The following is a 12308-nucleotide window of genomic DNA, read 5'->3' as shown; positions in this document are numbered from 1 at the left end:
GTATTTTTCAAACTTATCACACTTTTAAAAATGTGAAGTCAACCTTCCAGCAAAATAGACCTCAAAATTAACATCATGCATATGCTTAAAAAACTCCATCTTGAATTTATACATCATGGGGTCTCTCTCTGTATGATCATATGATATGCAATATTAAATGCTGGCTTGGGCTCTGGTCCTGAGTGCTTTTAATCCCCGCCTCAGTCTTACTGAGCCTTTTCTTATGAACAGTTATGAATGTGCACGGGTTCGTCAGTCAGCTCCTCGGTCATCGGACAAAAAGCCCTTCTATTGGCGGCCACCATCAGCCGTCCTAATCCGGCACACACAAGTTATATAAAATGTCCATCCAATCCCACGCCACTCAGAGAAACAACTAATACGCGGAGCTCGGCGGCCTGCTCGGCTGGCTCATTAACTTGTCGAGCATCATGATTTTTATAGTGGACCTGCTGCTGATGCTCATAGACCTGACCTGCTCCATCCTGAACGCCGTCATCCAGACTTTCCTCCGGCCGAGGCTCAAGTGCGTGGACGGGGAGCTCTGCCTGATAACAGGGGCCGGGGGGGCGCTGGGTCGGCTTTTCGCCCAGGAGTTCGCCAAGGAGGGGACGCGCCTGGTGCTGTGGGACTGCAACGCGGCTGCCAACGAGCAGACCGCCAAGCTGGCGCGGGATCTGGGGGTGCAGGTGCACACGTACACGGTGGACCTGTCCAAGCGTCAGAGCATCTATGAGACGGCGGACAGGGTGAGAGCGGAGGTCGGGGAAGTGTCTATACTGGTGAACAACGCGGGTGTGGTGGCCGGCCGGAGGCTGCTGGACTGTCCCGACGAGCTGCTGGAGAGGACGCTGCTGGTGAACTGCCACGCGCTGTTTTGGGTGAGGCTTTGACGCACGCACCCTTTTACGCACAAGTGAAACTATATTACTCTACCTTTACTGGACACACAGCCAACATGCCAGCCTGACATGAATTACGTAACATCTATTCATTACGGTCCGCCCTGCTGGCTCGGGTCAGTATTTGTGCACTGAGTTGTGAAGAGATCAGAGCAGCCTGTGCCGGAAAGCCCCCGTCAGTTAAACGTGTCCATTTTAGCGTGAGGTTACGTGTAGGTAACAGTTGACCTCATCCAATAATCCCCAGAATAAAAGGAGCCCAAGCGAGCCCACCAGTTAAGACAGCATGTGATTGTGTTCTTGATCCTTCAGAAGCCTCAGCCAAGCACATACAATACAACAGTAAGCTCACCAAGTATCAAGGATATCAGCAACAGGCCTACGGTGGCCTGCTGGTGAAAACACCCTCCAAAACTCCACTGCACCTGACCTGGCAAAGTCAGTTCTGTGCTGTGAGTAGTTGCCAGCTGCCACAGACCCTCCAGCATGTGAGCTGATGGGCTCTTTTTAAACTGTAGCTGCTCCCATTGTCTGGTCTGAAATAGTTTGTGGGCCCAGCTTTTAAATGTAGGACCATATGAGCGTGTTATCAGCTTGAATAGTAAAAAAGATCATGACACAAGACGTTTGGTGTATTGTGGTGAACAGCATCACATCAGTTTGCACAGTGGCTGTTTGTAAGCACCTCTGCAGAAACTGGAGGGATTCTGCATTCAGACACTGAGGGAAAAGTCAGCTTATAAAGCAAGACCAACCCGACAATAAGCCCTTTATATCATCAGTTGATACTGTACTCAGGTGGTGCAAATTCAATGAAACTACCAACTGCTTCGCTCAAGGAGTCACAGACTTGGGCCTGATGGGTTAACCACACCATCTTATGGGTTTTTATTAAGAAATACTAATATCATCTTTCTAAACCCCTTCCCAACAGATGACAAAGGCTTTCCTGCCTCAGATGAAATCAAAGAACCATGGTCACATTGTAACTATCGCCAGTGCTCTTGGGCTCTTCAGCACTGCATGTGTAGAGGTAAGACACATGATTAATGACTTCCTCAACCATAACCTGAATAGACAAATCCCACAACAATCCATTATAAGGTCATTTAAATGCTGATCACACTGCTGGTATTTACTTTCCTCCTTCAGGATTACTGTGCCAGTAAGTTTGGAGCTGTTGGTTTCCACGAGTCACTGACACATGAGTTGCTGGCAGAGGATCTGGATGGCATCAAAACCACTTTAGTCTGTCCTTATATTGTCGACACAGGGATGTTTGCAGGCTGTGAAATCAGGTGAAATTCTACCACTCATCATTTCTACTTTTTGCATAGTAACACTAGAAAAAAAAACAAACAGAAGTTATATCCTCAACTTTTTTTTTGTTTGATATCTACCAGGAAGGAGCTTCGGAGTCTGATTCCACCTCTGGAGCCACTCTACACTGTACAGCAGTCCATGAAAGCCATTTTAGCCGAACAACAAATGATCTGCATTCCCCGCCTCATGTACATCCCCTTCCTCGCACGAGCGTGAGTACTGAACAGGTTATTTACCCAACGTATGCTTGCAGAAGGAATGCTGAGGCCTTTACTGATGAGATGTATTGGGAACAAGACAAAAGATGAATGTGAGGCTTGTTTTCCCTCCTTTCTCTAGATTGCTGCCTTGGGACGCAAATGTGGCGACATATCGCTTCATGGGAGGTGACAAATGCATGCTACCCTTCATCAAGAATGTTGAACTGAAGACCTCCAACGGCCACATCAAGTCCTCCTAAGACCTTTCAGTCTGTCTTAAAACCTTGTGAAATTATGGACCGATGCGGACACCAAAGGCTCATACTGTATACTGTTAATACAAGAATTTGTCACTTGAAGGGAGAGTCCGATGTCTGTACATGCTTGTTTTTACAACCTGTTGGGTCATTTCTGGTTAAAAATAACTTTAACTGAATCTGAGGATCAGCCAGAGGTTGCTTTTTGAAAGGAAGTTATTGGAAAACCACCCCAATGGAGGCAAAGGAACCAATCAGATTCACAAACAAAGATAAAAAAAAATACTGTTCATAGAAGCCAGGCTGCGGTGAGAACAGATCTATACAAGTGCCTCTTTTTATTCACAATAACAAACAGTGCAGAAAGAAAAGACAAGACCTGAACAAATCTACAGGGAACATGCAACAGAATATTATGAAGCATCGTATCAGCCACAGATTAAAGTCTCCAAAGAGATTCAAACATACAAAATAAGCGCTAAAGAAATCTCCTCCATATGATTCAGATGTTTAGCATTCCACAATACTGCTGAAATTCACCTCTGCCGATGCTGCTGTTACTGAAATTAACTGATAATTGTTTCAGAATTCAATGTCCACATCCTTTGACACACAGCAAAGGCCTTCAGTCTTTTTTTCGTGAAGTCAACTTTTGGTCATGTCTTTAAAAACACTTGTAAAAAAACGTCCACCAGGGAACACACCCTAAATCCAGGCAAGATTATAATTCGTCTGATAAATCCGTCAAGAACCATCAAGTTAAACCAAAGGTGTAAAGTCTAAAGTTCAGCTGAAGCAGGTCTGTCGTGTGACATGAGGTCACTGTGGCTACTCCTGCAGTATACTGTGGTCTCTGTATTAAGTCAACAGTATCACATCAGTTTCAAACCAACTGCACAGTGGCTGCTTGTAGGTAACCCTGCAGGAACTGTAGGGCCTCCGCATTCAGACTGGTGCTCAGCATTGAAGGAACCTGAACCAAAAAGACAAGGAATAACTGCTGTTTATTTTTTTTTCCCACCCTATCATCTGTAGCAAAACACTGTGCGATTCAAGTAGGCATTAAACCTTACATGTCTTATATTTCAAACAAAACTATGATCATTTTATTTGAAAGAACAACCACAGAACATAAGGTTTGGGCATAAGGTGCTGAATATTTCCTGCACGTCTCAACATACCCTTCCTGGACAGGCAGTAGAAAGCTTGTGGAGTGACTGGGCCAGCAGGATCTTTGGATTGCCGACAGCGTCGCCAATTGGGTCGTGCTCCTTCTTCCCAGCAAAGGCCAGTTGCGAGAAAGCTGTCTGATAGCCAGGTGTGTCTTCAATGTCGATAAAGTGTTCATCATCTGGGATGCTGTCATCTTCTGGCAACTCAAATAGACCAATGAGTGCCTGGAGCAGAGGGGTCCTGAAGAGAAACATTAAAACTCAAATGATTGGTCTTAGTAATACTCATGACATGTAGGACAAGACATTTTTATGATGGTTGATGGTTAAAACCTTAGCTTACACCTTCATATAGCAGACTGTGATAGTTGGGTTAGATTGACTTAGGTGAAAGTCTAAAATTTCTGAGATCACATTTAGCATGCAGGTTTCTGTGTTGTCATAAAGCATTTATGTGCAGGTCAGCTTCTGTTTGACTGATAACATCTCGTAAAGTACTTTTAATTAGAACATCAGCATCCAAATACATGCGGCGCTCCGTACAAGGTAAAAAGGGGCTTTGACAGAAACATCTTCCCATATAGCCATAATTTTGCAAGCTCTCGTCTCCCAGGCGTCATCGTTTCTGCAATCCTGCATATTTGGCTTTGTCCACCATTTCTGACAATTGATAAACAATGATTTAACAGTGGATGTACGCAAGCAACATATACACTAGCTGTGTCTCCTCCTTTCTTACCAGAGTTTAGTGTACTCTGTGTCCATCATTGCCGGACATTCAGTGAGTATTTTTGTAATGCCAACAGCGCAGATCTTCTTTTCAACTGTTCCAGACACCTTCTGAACCTCTGGAATAATTATTTTCTCCAACACCATACCAAACATTCTGCAAAACAAAAATGCAAGCACAATTAATACACTTTGCAAATATTAAAGGGACGTCTTTACTACACTGCATGTGGGAGCAACAGATCAGCATAATCACCATCACATTTTCAAGACATTACTCACTATAGTTGTCCATATAAATCCACTGTGTACCACCAAGCAGTGTGCCTTCACACACTGTGCAAATCAATCAGTATCACCCATTTGTGGTTTGTCACTACTTGTCTCTCTGAATGTGTAGTCATTAAGATAAATTATGCAATAATATTTAAGCATGTCCTGCTAAGTGGTGTTTCTTCACAGCGAGCATGGCAGCTTTCAGTGGCTAAACGGTCCATCGAATACGTAAGGACATATGTCTAATGAATCTTTAGAGGCACTGAGGTCAACAGATACTGTCCTGTTCCGACTGCCTCAACGCTGCAGTGATGGACGAACACAACAAATCAGACAACAGCATCTCTCCTGTCAACATATTGTAGCTTTAAAGAAAACACTCTTACTTTGGCTGGATGCTGTCGAAAATCTCCTGAAGTGCAATAGCTCCATATTTGACACAATACAAGTTCACAAACACCAAGAAACCTGTAAGAAAGAAAGCAAACCAGAAAAAAAAAACATTAACACTTAAATACCTCTGAACAGAACATCATTGTTGTTAATGAAAGGACTTACTCTTGATGAACTTGGTGGTTTTGGAGCTTTGTAGCCTCTGGAAGAGCAAAATGAAGATCTGTTTCCTGTACTGGGTGATAGATTCTCTGGCAAAAGAAAGAAAATCATGTCATGACCTGAACCAATGAATTTCACCAGGTACTAATATTTTGTATATGATATTTACACTGAGAATAACTGTAAGTGACTTACGGGGGCATGTGCTCTATGATGCTGTTGAGGAGGTAAAAACCTTGGTGGTCATTGGCCTTGGAGGCGATAAGCTTTTGGAAAACTCCAAGCAAGCCAGGCTGAGAGGGAAACATGAGAAAAAAAATTGGTTACATAATGAATAAACCATGCAATCTGTAAATGTTAGGAATAAAGTAGGAGACACAACCACCATTATCAACTGCGGACGATTAAAAACACTGCCACCACTCACTATCTTATCTGCAGCAGAGCCTGCAATAGTGGCACTTCCCTTCTCCAAGTAAGCCTGAAGCAGACGCACTAGAGGGGGGATGTTTCCTGTGCGTTCCCATAGTGCCGGCTGGAGCAGGTGAGGGAATAAAGCCATGTAGGAAGAGGGAATAGAGCTGGAGTGGATCTCTAGGAGGAGAGACATCACCTGGAACACATATGGTAGGAACTCTGCAACAGAAAACAAGAGGAGGATGAGCGGAAATCTTTTCAGCCTGAAGCCTCAAACTTAGATCATCAGCATACCATCTACATGTAAATAAATGAATGAATACAGGTGATTGACAAACCCTGGACATCGTTCTGAAGGATCTCAGTGAAGACGGGGAACAGCGCTTCCTCAAAGCTGCTGACAGTGGTGGGGTTGGCCTTGCAGGTGATCCGGACAGAGAGGCACAGCGACTCAAACAAGTAGTGGTTAAAGTGAGGCTTGCTGGGATTCTGAAAACAAGGGACAGATTTTGGCCAAGTGTATCTACTTAACAAACCAGCATGTGGGTGAATCTATCCATATCCATAAATAGTAACAAAGTGTGTGTTACCTTGCTGACTAAGAGGAGCTTATGAGTGAGCTGACCAATCAGAGTGGGAATGTAGGGAACAATGGCCTCCTGCAGCAGGGAGAAGCTGCGCATGATGGCTTTAAAAGTTAATGAAAAATAAAAACAAAACAAAGACGTTATGAGGCTACTTACAAGAACCTTGGGGGTAGGTCTGACACTGATTGGGGAAAACAATAGAGAGCTTTCAGAAGACAGAAGAAAGTCAGGATACCTTTCATGATGTATTCATTCTCTGCTGAACCAGGAAGAGCCAGTGCCTTGAACAAGTTGGTGAGCAGCTGTTCAGTAAAAGGTGCCATCTCTGCAGCGCTGATACTGGAACACACACAGAGAGGATGAAGGGCTAAAGTCACAGGTTAGAAGCTATACAGATGGATAAAAATGTGTGAGGCCCATCTTTTGTGGCGTCTTCTTGTTCAGATCAAAAGAATAAATCCTCACTTACTTGGATATTCCAATAATTCACTGTAAGACTACTATTTTATGTATTTGAAATACAAAAAACATGTAAGCAAAACTAAGGTATTGTTTTGCAAATTCAAAACTCGGTATCTTTTACTGTTGATGCTCACAGGGTGGTGTTGTTTTGGCCTCTCATGGTGAACAGCCTCTCCAAAGCATGGGCAGCATAAGTGTGCTCCACTGTGCTCTCTGCCTGCAGGTGATTTATCAGTAGAGGAACTGCCTGCAGCAGATGCTCCTTAGGAAGCTGAAGGGAAGGGACAGAAGAAGCCACCTGTAATGCATTCAATTTTCCTTTTGAAATTCAACAAGTTGTGGAGAAAGTATCAGTTCACACCTGGCTTCTGAAGATCATGACATACTTGATGGCATCTGCCTTCAGCACTGGGAACTCATTAACTACGACGACAACGAGAGCTTGATGTTAATGTTTGTGCAGTAATAAATTTGTACAAATTGCCAGTGTTCATAACAACTGATCAGCAAACCCTAAAATGAGCCAGATGTTTGAACATATTTTGTAATAAAATGTGACAGTATTCTTACCATTGGGGGATTTTAAATCTGAGAGAATGTGGTTCACGAAGAATTCATTTAGGTTCACCAACTCATTGGCTTGTGTTATTCCATGCTGGTAGGGGAAAACAACAACAACATAAGGACTGAGCAAATTATTCTAATTATATCTAATTATTTAATGTGTATCACGTTAGCAGTGATCAATAATCCTCAGACAATGAAAGTCAACAATACCTTCTGTGTCTGCGCTTTAGATGCCAACGATGTGACCAAATAGATGGCAGCATCTTTGTGTTTCCAGTTCTCCGCAGGATTCTTGGCGTACTCTGTCAGCATTGAGTTCACATAGCCGGAGAAGATTGCTGTGACGGGGCCTTCGAAAAACTTACAAAGACCTCTCACCAAGTCGCACGCCGCCCTGCGACGAGTGTCAATGTCTGAGGAAGGACGGGAACGGGGTTAACAATGGAGACTTGGCTATCATAGACGTACCTTTGTTTACATTTCATCATTTGCCAAGATGTATGTGGAAACCTGCAAGTTTCCGACTTGCAATGAAAGTTAGATAATTATGCATATGGTGTTCAACTAGTCTTATATGCCAGAAAAGACAATTCCAAAAACAAACTCAAAGTATATTTATGTGAATAATTTAAATTAGGTGCAGAGATGATGAACAATCAATGTCTTTACCAGATCCTTCAAGATCCCTCCGGATGTATTCCTCAGAGTTATCTTCAAAGGCCTCCTCATCCGCACCTAATTGGGCAATCGATGCACATGGTGGTCAGTATCACACATATACAATTACATGTTTGTGTCCAATCAGACCTTGAATCAGTCTACACTCACTGATCACATTTCTAGGTTCTATTCAATTACATCTAACAGGTATTTACTTACTTCTGAATTCCATGTTGGGCACAATGACCTTCTCACAAATGCTAGTGAGCGTATTCTGGTCCTCAAATAGATGTTTATAGTGTGGTCTCTCACAGACTGATGCCAAGAACTGAATAGCATTGCTGACCAGCTGCAACAAAGACAATGTGTATTGTTAACATGTGAACAAGCGAACTTCAAAAAGAACACAGCAACACAGTCAGGGATCAGTACTCTCACCAAGTCATACTTGACTTCCTGGCCGGTAGAAACTAAGAGGTTCCAGATAGCAGTAACGAAGCGTGGCAAATATGGCTGGAATTCTTCATCGTACTTCTGAGCATAAAGAGCAGCGTTGTCGCATATCTGAGACTTCAGCAGCTCCAGGAGACCTGCTTCCTCCTCATCCTACAAAGTTGTCACAAGAGACACAAACAGACAAATGTTGAAAACCACTCTAAAGCACAGTAATGATGAAAATGTATGCAATGTAATGGGCTTACATCTGTTTGTAAAAGTTTATTATCCAAAGTTAAAAGGCCGTGGAAATTAGTCATCCAGGTTTCCATGTTGTCTTCGAAGAACTCTGGAAGGTCCTGTGTAATAAAAGAGAGTAGTTCAAGGAAAACGTTTCGCATCCTTGAAAGTGTGTGTGCACTACTTAGGCTGCAGTTGACTTGGTCCACAATTTATTAATGCTGAACTATTTGACTGCATAAACCTCAAATTTAAAATAATAAATGACAGGAGACATTTTAATTTCAGCTTCTCAGAAACTTTTTCTTTTTTTTTTTATGCGACAGACCAACTTATTTCCTTCAAGCAAAGAAATGTCAGTCAATGCCAATGAGGAAACATCCATAATTGTAAAACATTTCCATCACATCCAATGTGCCAGATGGTAATTGTTGGTAGGGATATATTAATTATGGCCTGGCTCATTGTCAGGTCCAAAATTACACGTTTTTCTTGATTAGCGGTATTGGTGTTTTTTGTCAGATTGACAATAAAATAAAATATCATTTAAAGATCTTCAGCTTTGACTACGATGCATCATCCTCTCTCTGTCTGTACCAATCTGTGGTCTCACTCAACATCCCTCCCACAACACTATCTGATTGGTTACGTCACAAGCTCTAGCCTATCACTGCTGAATAATCTGCCACATACACAGTGAAAGACAAGAAACCTTGACAACAATGAAAGCTTAAGCGAACAGCTAAGTGGTATTTCATAGGCCTTCAATACAGCATAAACAACTGTAACGAGTGAATGTGTCCTGTTAGTATCTCCAAAGGTGTATTCTGTTCCCTGAAAAATTTCCTGCTGCCTACATGACACACACAGCTGCAGACACCTTGCTGTACAACATCACATCTTTAAAACATCTTCAAGAACCACAGCTAGAATTACGGCCTTGCGATGGTCTGGCACACTGGCATTCGTATCTCAGTTAAGGAAAGAGAAAAGAACCGATACTTCACATCTATGATCAACAGTAGTCTTGGATGCAACTTCAATACGTATCCACGGCATTAAATGTTGACAAAATGCGTTAAGGGAAGACAGTACACAAAGAGGTCTTGATCAAACTGACCTGAAAGTTAAGACTGTAGAACAGCTTGGAGATGAGTGTGAGGGAAGAGAAGAGGACCTTCAAGGCATTGACATCTGTAGCATGAGTCTGACACAACTCAATCGTGGCCTACCGCAAAGAGAGAGGAGAGAGAAACAAAACAAAACAATATATACTTAATACTTGAATGTCACCATATCAATATTTGTCAAATGTTATCCAACAACGGATTTACTAGTAGGTGATGTGGTCACTGAACAGTAATTCAAGCCACAAACCTTGAATAGTTCTGTCAGAGGCAGGGCAAATGTGTCCAGCACTAGTTTGATCTCTGTCCAAAGTTCATTTGACTTGAACTCGTGGCGATACCTCAAAGAAAATAAGGGGTAGAAAGGAAAGACGTGACTATTTATTTTTCCGGTTAATTATAAATGCATTTAAACCATTTAGGAGTGAACGCTACCTCTTGAAGAGCGAATGTGCAGTACGAAGGACTCCATTGATGATGTGGAAGTCTCCACTTCTGAAGCGGGTCACCATCTCGGTTAGCAGGTCAGGCCACTTTTGAGGGAAATCTTCCCTTCCTATGATACTGATAGCATCACTCAACTGTGGAAATGCATAGGATAAACAGGGGCTTAGTTGGCATCTTCACTCACACTTTCAAATCAGACCCTTTAAGGCACTGTGACATGTGAGGATGTACCTGTTTTTGAATCTGTTCTGGACTGCTTAGCATCAAATTTACAATGTTGGCTTTGATCGCTGTTCGGTCAGCATCAGAGACTCTGTTTGGTTCATCTTCAATCTTTGTGAAAATATAATCAAAAGCAGCATAGTCAGCAGGATAAACACAACAGTGGTTCTCTTCACACTTCATACTTAATGGTGCTTCATATTCAGTTCGTACAGTAAAATGTACCTACATAAAACCTTAAAGTATAAGCAGAGTCAACAACATGTGAACTTGCTGTTAAGTGGTGAGACTCACAATGCGCCAGTTTCTTTTAATGTAATTCTTGAATGTTACAGCAGCACAGACGCGAATCACGTTGTCTTGGGACTTCTCCAGCAGAGTAAGAAGTAATAACGGGTAGTTCTGGTTTCCTTCCACAGACTCAAGAAACTTTTCAGCTGAAAAAGAAAAATAACAGGAAAGAGGTGTTGCAAAGCAGAGATAACACAATCAAGTCTATACTTGGTGTAAATAGGTCAATGAGAACAATATTCTTAAGAAACAGTTTTTAAGATACGCAAGATAATACCGTGCCATCTAGATGTATTACCTGGACGTCTCACTGTGGGGTCTGGGTCCAGTGTTTTCCTGAGGAACTCGGTCAGGGTTTGTAGGTTAGCATCATTCAGCTCCATGCTCGTAATTGAGGTCGAGAAAACCAGTTACTGAATGAATGAACGAGAAAAAACATAGAGGGTAACTGCATTGCCGCATAAGGATGGACTTTATTTAAATGCTAAGTAATCCAATGCGCAAGTTTCAACCATGCGTTACTAAAACATGTGATGGTTCCTGCAAGATCACATTACTTAAAAGTTACCCAATGTGTGTTCAATGTACTTGCTGAAATAATGTGTTGTGATTAAAACGTCATAGAATTTCACTGCTCAATCTACTACGTCGAAGTGATTCTCGATACAAGATCGAAGTTAATAGTTTTGCTGCTAGTTTCAGTCACTTATGAATTCTGTCTGCCGTGGACGTTAGCTTGCTAGCAGCTAACCTAGCTAGACTGGCGACCCTGACTCAGTCTGACATTAGCTCAGTTGGCTCCGCTGACTTCAGACCGTTTTATGCAGTAACGTCTAAGCTAGCTGTGTAAATGTTGTCTAGTCTTCTGCAAGTTCAAACATTAGCACACATGGTAGTCAAAGCAAGGCAAAAATTGATCTTATATGAATTTATATTTAACAGAAGACGTACATTGCTACACTGCCCTGAACTAAAAAGACAGCGTTCAATTCTATCTAAAGCGGTATGAAGAACATCTCAATTCCAGTGAATAGACTGATCCAGCAGCCGGTCCCCTCCAAGTCAGCCTGCTAATGCTAGCACTAGCTTGCTAATGTGTTTTGTGCTAACCATAAAGTTAGCTAATTTCCGAACATTATACATTCACTAGAAAGATACTGGTCTACAATCCAGTGTAGTCTGAATCCCTGCTTAGTGGATACGATGTCCATTGAATCATTGGGACATCTTACCGTTGTAGTAAATTTCAGTCAGGATGAGATGGAGAGGCACCACAAAACGTTAAGACGTGCTCGCCTTGCCAGCTTTCAAACGTCTGGAGCAAAAGGAACTGCGCGGTCAGTATACTGCGCATGCGCAGATGTCACACGAGAGCTATAAGACACACCCCTTCCTTAGTCTGTGTAATTGCCAAGTGCAGAAACACAACTATTTACATT

General features: G+C 42.4%; 2 protein-coding genes across 3 annotated transcripts; one reads left to right on the top strand and one right to left on the bottom strand.

Annotated features, from left to right (window-relative positions):
- The first annotated feature begins 131 nt into the window (after positions 1 to 131).
- LOC124056410 (retinol dehydrogenase 10-B-like) lies at positions 132 to 2877 on the top strand. Its single transcript, XM_046383818.1, has 5 exons — positions 132 to 881; positions 1837 to 1935; positions 2055 to 2200; positions 2306 to 2437; positions 2565 to 2877. Exons 1-5 carry the CDS (start codon positions 432 to 434, stop codon positions 2683 to 2685), a joined length of 948 nt encoding a protein of 315 aa, XP_046239774.1. The 5' UTR covers positions 132 to 431; the 3' UTR covers positions 2686 to 2877.
- Positions 2878 to 3003: 126 nt separating this feature from the next.
- On the bottom strand, positions 3004 to 12255 carry cse1l (CSE1 chromosome segregation 1-like (yeast)). Of its 2 annotated transcripts, none has more exons than XM_046383814.1 (25): positions 12102 to 12255; positions 11168 to 11282; positions 10873 to 11015; positions 10588 to 10689; positions 10345 to 10490; positions 10160 to 10250; positions 9903 to 10010; positions 8809 to 8901; positions 8546 to 8713; positions 8327 to 8456; positions 8117 to 8182; positions 7658 to 7860; positions 7451 to 7535; positions 7242 to 7303; positions 7015 to 7151; positions 6654 to 6757; positions 6422 to 6519; positions 6170 to 6320; positions 5842 to 6050; positions 5610 to 5707; positions 5418 to 5503; positions 5246 to 5327; positions 4594 to 4740; positions 3864 to 4095; positions 3004 to 3655 (listed from the first exon to the last, which is right to left on the bottom strand). In XM_046383814.1, exons 2-25 carry the CDS (start codon positions 11250 to 11252, stop codon positions 3566 to 3568), a joined length of 2916 nt encoding a protein of 971 aa, XP_046239770.1. In that variant the 5' UTR covers positions 11253 to 11282; positions 12102 to 12255; the 3' UTR covers positions 3004 to 3565. The 2 variants fall into 2 exon arrangements, with proteins under 2 accessions (XP_046239770.1, XP_046239771.1); XM_046383815.1 differs by having other exon boundaries at positions 11168 to 11276; positions 12102 to 12216.
- Between the last annotated feature and the right edge of the window lie 53 nt (positions 12256 to 12308).

The sequence above is a fragment of the Scatophagus argus genome, chromosome 3 (genome assembly GCF_020382885.2).
Source record: "Scatophagus argus isolate fScaArg1 chromosome 3, fScaArg1.pri, whole genome shotgun sequence".
In the NCBI taxonomy this organism is placed as follows: Eukaryota; Metazoa; Chordata; class Actinopteri; family Scatophagidae; genus Scatophagus; species Scatophagus argus.
This window is presented reverse-complemented; position numbering and strand designations above follow the sequence as displayed.

Excerpts from the sequence above, each read along its gene's own strand:
- LOC124056410 (XM_046383818.1), top strand. The coding sequence starts at position 432 with ATGATTTTTATAGTGGACCTGCTGCTGATGCTCATAGACCTGACCTGC. Across the intron at positions 882-1,836 it reads ACTGCCACGCGCTGTTTTGG|ATGACAAAGGCTTTCCTGCC; the intron begins GTGAGGCTTTGA and ends CCTTCCCAACAG. Across the intron at positions 1,936-2,054 it reads TCAGCACTGCATGTGTAGAG|GATTACTGTGCCAGTAAGTT; the intron begins GTAAGACACATG and ends TTCCTCCTTCAG.
- cse1l (XM_046383814.1), bottom strand. The coding sequence starts at position 11,252 with ATGGAGCTGAATGATGCTAACCTACAAACCCTGACCGAGTTCCTCAGG. Across the intron at positions 10,491-10,587 it reads CAGAACAGATTCAAAAACAG|TTGAGTGATGCTATCAGTAT; the intron begins GTACATCCTCAC and ends GCATTTCCACAG. Across the intron at positions 6,758-7,014 it reads GGCCAAAACAACACCACCCT|TATCAGCGCTGCAGAGATGG; the intron begins GTGAGCATCAAC and ends TGTGTGTTCCAG.